Source organism: Anas acuta, chromosome 4, assembly GCF_963932015.1.
Source record: "Anas acuta chromosome 4, bAnaAcu1.1, whole genome shotgun sequence".
Lineage (NCBI taxonomy): Eukaryota > Metazoa > Chordata > Aves > Anseriformes > Anatidae > Anas > Anas acuta.
The window spans coordinates 26,607,028-26,614,865 of record NC_088982.1 but is presented as its reverse complement, the minus strand read 5'-3'; the positions used below and the strand labels follow the sequence as shown (position 1 = coordinate 26,614,865).

Below are 7,838 nucleotides of genomic sequence, written 5' to 3'. Positions count from 1 at the left end.
TGTTTGGGTGCATTGTTGCAATAAATTGTCTTGATGTATTTAGTCACTAACCTCAGACTTTTTTTTTACATGCTCAGAGAAAATCAGCACTGCAACAAAAAGCAGTATGGAGTCACAGAATGCTTGAGGTTGGAAGGGACCTCTGGAGGTTGTCTGGTCCAACCCTCCTGCTCAACCAGGACTAGATACGCAGTGGTGTTTCATCTTTACTGTCATCTTACATTTGTCCTGCCCTTTACCGATGCACCAAACAGGAAAAGCTGCAGACTTATTTTACAATTATTTTAAATGACAAAATAATTTGTGTTATGACATAACAGCAATAAGTGCACAAGAGCTATTTTTTTCCTAAATATTGGATTTTATTGGAAGTCAGAGTATTGTTTATGTAATCAGAAATGATGTTTTGGATAGTGGGCAAACAGTACTAACGTGTGAATGGCTAAATATAGAGAGGAACACCAGTGGAACAGTCAAGAACTAGGAGCTAAAATATGGTGATGGAAGAGCATTTGAAGGAAATGTGTATCCTGACCTTGTATCTCTACAGAGAAACAAACCAACCTGTGTAAAAAATGCAATGGCCTTCAGTACATTGAAACTAAATGAGCAAAACAGAAAAGATGCTTCACACCATCTATCAGAAGATAGTTTAGTTCTGTCTCTGCTCTGAGAAGTAGGCACTTCTGGAGCAAGAAAGGTCTTCAGTAGTGACAGTAAAGCTTTTGTGGAAACTGCACCAGGCCAAATTGATGCAAAAAGCTAGAGATTTCACTAAACCCCTTATGCTGTTGTCAGCTTCAACATAATACTTTGATGAATGCAAAGGAGGACAACAGTAAAAATGTATGTGTAATGGAAACATACAAGACGAGTTTATGGGGTCAAGGCAATAAGAAGAGAATTTATGCATTAAGTATGCCCAGCAGCGTTCCCTTCTGGGCTATGGAGCAGGTGGTTAGTTGAAGAAGTTGGCATTACGTTTCCATGCAGATTTTCATGTAACAAAAAGCACTGCAGTGCACACCCCAGACCATGGAGAAATTGTATGCTGTGAGCAGGGAAAAACAGGCACCACACTGAAAGTGAAAACCAGTAGGAGTGTGATTGTGAGAAGTCATGTGAGTCTGTGACTAAGGGGTGATCAGGACAGCAATTCTATTCCTTTTGAAGGTATAGGAATTATACCAAGGGTATTGGAGTTTAGAGACTCTGTGAATATGAAATTTGTCTGCTTAGCTATTTTTCTGTGTGCTTCCAGGCCTGAGTTCTAGTTAGCTGTTTATGGTCAGCTGGATGGCTTTAGTGTTTGCATGTCCAACCACCCACGAATTTGCAACTGTTGCTCCCAGAGGGTGCTCACCATTTAGCCCTGTTTCATGGACATACGTTCATACTGTCTCCTATAATCATAGAAAGCCCAGGTTGGAAGGGACCTCAACAGATCATCAGGTCCAACCTTTTGTGTGAAAAGGGAGCCTTGATGAGATTATGCAGCACCCAGTCTAGCTGCATCTTGAAAACCTCCATTGATGGGGATTCTGCCACATCCCTGAGGAGGGTTGTTCCACTGATTGATTGTTCTCACTGTAAAAAAATTCTTCAAGACAAAACTTCTTCCAGTTCAGCATGTACCCACTGGGGAGCAGCTCATTTTGGGGTCCCACAGTTGCCTGTGGCAACAAAGAATCATTGTTACTGCAAAGTGTGCAGCTGTATTTTCACATGACAAAAGTATAACTCGTCTTTGCTGAACTCTTTCCTCTTCACTCATTCCTAATTCTGTCCACATTAATTGGAAACTGCTTGGACAGTTGTGTGACTTGGCTTTGTTTGATTCTTAGAACTTATTCAATTTGCTTTGAAGTCGGTGGGATTCTGAGTGAAGTCACAGTTTGGTCCATTCCAGCTTAGTTGATCATCACACGTAAGAGTCACAGTGCTAAGGACTTTATGGAAGAATGGCACTTCAAAAATGTAGACTATATTCAAAGGAAAAAAAAAAGTGTCATAAATATCTTTTGGTAAAACCTCTGTGTTTTTTCAGGTACCATGTGCAGACCTATTAAACATGCAATTAAGACTAGAAACAAAACTTTGTACAGTAGGCTCTTTGAACCAAAGGTCCTAACAAAAAGGTACGTATAATGAATGCACGCACTGTATGTAGTTTTAATTTCAGCATGTAAAAAGCACCCACAGAAATTCACATTGCATACACAGACCTGTAGTTTGAATCAGAAAATGCAGCATATATTGATACGAAGTATAAAAGTGAATTATAAAAAGAAGGTTACTTGCTCCCCAGTGGCATTCACTGCATGTCTCTCCACTTGACAGAAACCTTTCTTTGATTTCAGAAAAAAAATCATGTTTTTCTTGATCAATCATTTCACGCACAGAACCACAATTGGATCAGAGCAGCTAGCTGTGAACATGGAAGTGACTACTACAATAAAACTGCTTTTGCAACAAAGCAATCGTGCGTGTCAAAATGATGTATTTTTAGAAGACCCAGACCTCAATTATCCTGTAAAAAGTATCTGAGATCTGGAGGAAGCCTTTCTGATAAGAACCATGCTGACAAAATTATGCTTTTATTTGCAAGGAACAGTAACAGCTTGTTCTGAAGTATACACACTTTACTAACACTTTGAATTGTGAATTAATATACATAATAAAGTATTAGAAAAAAGTGATTCTTTTTCCTTTTCTGCTACTAGAGCATGCTTCCATAAGTGCACCGTTAGTCTATAGTTTTTTATTACTTTGAATCCACTTCAATTAAGTTTGGCAGTATGCTTCATTCCCTCTGCATGTTTGTGCTTTATACCTACTTCAAGACCCCTCCAGAAAAAACAAAACAAAACAAACAAACAACAACGACAGCAACAACAAAAAAAAACCACTGCCAAAACATGGAGAAGCTGACAAATCTCACAAAGAGTCATCCTGTGGACCTTTACAGTCCTGCGGGTTTCAAAACAGCTCCGCACAGGGCTCACCAGGCCAGTCTGTTGGAGAGGTCATTGCAAGAGCAGAACCTTGTATTTTAGGCTGGTTTCTGGAGGATAATGTACTGGGTGTTAAACCCTTCCTGCTGTCTGTAGCCAGGAATTTTACTCGAAGGTACTCACCATATTTGCTAGCACCAGTGGGAGTCATAACATAGAGAAGCTCTGGCTGTTTCTTACCTTCAGATTAATCAGCTAAATTAATAGTGATAAAAGGCACTGGAAGGGCTGGAGCCTTTTCTAACTGCAAGCTACTCCAGGTTCACAGGGACTGCTTTGGTGGTGGACTGTTTCAGGGGGGAAGATTCCTAGCATCAGGTGATGTATTGTTAACGAGGTCAAAACAGACCAAGATGTGAACCATCAGATTAATCATCTCTGCTCTCAGAGAGCTATGTGCTCCAGAGAGGCTACCTACTGGGTATTTCATTTCGCCATTTCATTCATAATCAAGTGGGATAGTGCTGAAGAGAAGTAAGATTAGAATGAAATTAACAGATTGCTATAACTCTGAAAAAAAAAATAGTTTTAACAGTACAAGAACCAATGAACCCCATTTTTCTGTGGATCTGGGTAGTGAACTGAAGCACCAAATGGATTCTCTGATGGCTAATAAGGCTGCAGTTCCCTTTCTTCCAGAAAAGAGGGATGGATTAACAGGAGTTTTGCCCTATCTGCAGCTACCTGTTTAGGTGCAACTTGTAAGAATATAATACCTCACAGATCCTTACTATTCTGTTACATTTTGGTTGAAACTGCTAGTGGAGTCAAATATTATTGGCAGACTCCCAGGTAGACACACATGCATGCACACACGCAGGGACAGAAGATCTTATCCTTGGGAAAGCTATCTAAAAAGGACTTTCAGTACAAGTTTATTTAAATATATTTAAATTCATGAATTACATGAAACAGCAGCACAAATTGTAAGGGGGGCCTAGCTGAAATCTAATTAGCAATAGCACCTTATCTACACTGAGCTTGAAGTCTGCGCCTGAGGGCATGCAAACTAACTCCCAAAATATAGCAGTGATGGAGCTTAGCAGTAAAGTGTCTGTTATTCACTTTTATTGTATAAAGCCACTCAGATGACTCCAGCCTACTCATGGGAAGATGCTGTGTTTCTTTGTACTCACTAACTTCTAACACCAGATGGCAAAGTACACGGGTACCCTATATATAGCTCCTCTTTTCCATCCTGTGCCTCTAATAACCACTGCCTTTTCCTTGCTGCCAAGCTATTGCTCTCAAGTGAGAAGTGTTCTGCGTTTTTTTTTCTTTTTTTATAAAAACTATTGGAAAAAATAAAATGTGCTAGTTATGGTTATGCACCCTATTCCCCAGTTTTGGTTTAATTCTCTTTTAAGGCTAGAAAGAGGTTTTTGTTTAAATCAGTCATGCTTTGCAAGTTTCTACACAAAATTCTGTTTTCCCTACCAGAATGGTTAAATATGCTGACAGGAGCTCAGTGGGAGACAGGAGATGCTGGCTCTGGGGTAGGATATTGCTTGCCCATGTGTGTGATGTGGCTATTAGCCCCTGCTGCAAATCTTACTGCTGAGGGCCGGCAGCTGTGTCCTCACTCAGGATGGTGGCTTCCAGCCCCCAGCACAGCCAGGGCTTGGTGCATGCTGTACAAAACCTGCATTGGGGCTGGGATTCCTGTCAGTGCCATGCACCAAGGGACTCCTGAAGCATTAGGTTGGGCCCCTGCTATTCTGGAACATGCCACTTTGAAGGAGTATTGCATTTACACAGCTCCTAGTTAGGGAACTTTCCTCAGCTCCATATTCTTTTTTTTTTTTTTTTCTTGACACTGTACATGTAACTGCTTTTAGCCCACATGCTAGCACTTGTATGAACTAACTGGATGATACATAAGGTAGAAACTATGTGTATCCAGATGCTATGAGTCTAAAAGAAAATATGTTGAAGACCATTAAAGCAGACCTTCAATCTTAAAACAGAAGGCAAAGCATCCCTTTTTATTACTTAAGTTCTTGTTTCAGTATTGCATTGGATGTTAGCTCTTCCTAAATATCCACAGGAGAAATTGTAATGTCTCTGTCTCCACACCACTGGAATAGCAGGATTAAATTACTGACCTATGCTCTGCCTTGGAATATCTCTGGGAAATCAGTTAATACAAAAACATGGGTCACTGACAGCTGTCTTTCACATCTTACATTACAAATTTGCAGAATGTATTGCTGCCTTTGAGTTTATTTCCGGGTATAACCACAAAACTGTCTTTGAGTCTGTTATACTTTAGTTATTACTTCTGTCTTTGTGGTCTTTCTTCCTCCTCTGTCCTTAGGGATGCCCAATCTATTGACCTTGTATTGTTGGGCTGGAGAGAAGTTAACAGGAGTGGGGGAACATCTGAAAGCTTTTTTTTCTTTCTTTTTTTTTTTTTTTTTTTTTTTGCTATTTTCTCTTTTGATTTAGATGGTCTTGAGTGTAACAATAGGGTGCTGTAACAATCAGGTGCTGTTTTTTAGGAGTGGGTTGCAGACTGCCTTTGAGGTTGGGTACCTTTACAGCTGACAGCAGCAGGTGGGTATGTGTATGCAAAGTTATAGTTATTGGTGGATATTGGTCTAATGCTGAGAGGAGCCCGGGTTCAACCTCACACTGAAGGTACTTTAGAACTTCAAAGGAGCCTTTTCTGGTGTTCTGTAGCACATAGAGAAACTACTGTTGTAAAAGAGAAGTATGTAGTGATCTCTAAGGTATCACAGCCATTATTCTCCTAAATACTGAGATAGCGCTGAGCCAAAGTATGGCAACGTGATGTGTAATGAGTACCAATCTATTAAAAAAAAACAACACACACCCAAAAAAAACCACAAAAAACAACAAACAAACAAACAACAACAAAAAAAACACCACAAACAAACATCAGAAAAGAAGCAAACAAAACCTCTCCAAAAATGCATCTGAAGAGAGATTGCATCCTGAGGGGTTTAGAGGCCTGCAAGTTCACTGGCTCATTGACTTAGTCTCTCTGCTTGTATACTCTAATGCCAGTTTGTTAAATTCAAAACCATGTAATGGGGTGTGTGTTTTGAATGGACAGCAAATATGGTCTTACTACCGTTGCTCTCCTGGGGCTATTTCTTGCAGTTATGAAGCATTCAGCTTGCTTAGCATGCAAGACTTCCATATGTTTTATGTATTATTTATTTCAAGATACCAATATATTATTATTAGTTGTCATTAAAGTATTCTTGGTCTAAGCATTTTAAAAATTTTACTAAAAAAGTAATTACACTGCCCCAGTTTGAGTCTGATGATGTGGGGCAGTACTTAGGGAATATTTGGAATTATTTTAGAGTGGACACAATCATAAGAGTTGTACCCTCATTTGACTGTATTAATATTATCCTGAATCATCTCAAATTGGACCTGATGAGACTGGGATGAGACTGGGACTTTGGAGCTCACAACAAAACTGATAGACTAAAGGATCAACCTGGATAAGCAATGCCAAATGCCTGTTTTGCAGCCTCACATATTTTGTAATGAATACATTAAAGCTATTGCCTTTCTGGGTTAGTGATTTATCATTCTAGACTCTTTCTGTAGAGGCTTGCTGCACAAACAAAGGGAAGAGGCAGTGTGTCCTGATCTGTAAAGAGGTTCAGTTCTGGTGAGATGTGACAAATGTTAACATTCAATAATGTTTCTTTTATTATTACATTCCGAGTGCAAAGTTGTAATGTCAACTAGTGATAAGGTCATCAGTAGACCTTACACCAGTCAATGAGGAACTGATTAAGAAGCTTTCCAGACTGCACATTTGTATTCCTTACTAATGTCTACATGTGCATATTGCTGCCTACTGTCCTGATCAGTGTTTCTTTCTGTAGATGATTGATAGTCTTGGTACTTACATAGGCCATATTGACTTGTATATCTTGAGTTTCCTAAAAGTATGAAATGCTTTCAACACAAAATAAAATTTAACTTATAGTAGTTATGTTTCAATAAAATGCTATGTTAGGTAAATTAATATAAACACTATTAGGAAAAAGCTGACAATAAAGAAGGGGAAGGGACTTGATACAGATAGGAGATGACCAACCGACTGCTCCTTAGCTGCGTGCACCTTGCTGACATCTTGCCTGCAGCTCCTTGGCTGGGGTTATGTCTGGCAATATGCAGTGGCTATTAGCCTAATCTGAGCTCTGACAGTGGCAGAAGCAACACCTCAGGAGCCATGTGTCCAACCTCGCTCTTTGAGAGCAGTTTTGTACTATTCTGATCTGAATATGATGTCTGTTTGTATTTTGTTGTTGTTGTTTGTTTGTTTGCTTTAAAAGTTTAAACCTAGAAGTAATCAATGGCTGGGTATTTCACCTTGAAAATGTAACATGGCTACTTCAGTCCTTAATAGTTAACAAAATTGAGAAGGAAAACAAACAAGTCCAGATGTGTTAGTGTATTATAACATTATTGCATAAATTAGTGTACATAATACAGCCAGTAAACAACATTGAAAAGAATAAACGTGATGGGAAAGACCATCCTGGACCACTTGTCTATGGAGTTAACATCAGTCAAGTCAGGGATCTTGACTTTGATCTGGGATGCCCTTCTTCGTAAGCGTCCTTTTTTATGAAGCCTGTGCCTGTCCAGAGCACTCCTGCTGTAGAGGTCTCTGCTGGAAGTGGCTCTTCTGTACTGCAGGCTGGTGCTGTCGTATGTATACGTGGTGGCTTGGGTGTCACGGAGACTTGTGAACATGCCTGAGCTGCTGAAGTCATTTCTTATGTCGAGTGGGTTAAGCAGCACATTTCCATGGGGATCAACCTGTGTCAA

The 7,838-nt window shown here is 39.7% G+C and overlaps 1 protein-coding gene across 1 annotated transcript in view; it reads right to left on the bottom strand.

Moving 5' to 3' along the window:
• Positions 1 to 4,804: 4,804 nt before the first annotated feature.
• The window catches only part of GABRB1 (gamma-aminobutyric acid type A receptor subunit beta1), a 128,038-nt gene continuing 125,004 nt past the window's right edge, over positions 4,805 to 7,838 (bottom strand). Inside the window, exon 9 of the mRNA XM_068680265.1 lies at positions 4,805 to 7,829. Within this exon, the coding sequence (XP_068536366.1) occupies positions 7,482 to 7,829 (348 nt within the window). The 3' untranslated portion in view covers positions 4,805 to 7,481. The remainder of the gene's footprint in view (positions 7,830 to 7,838) is intronic.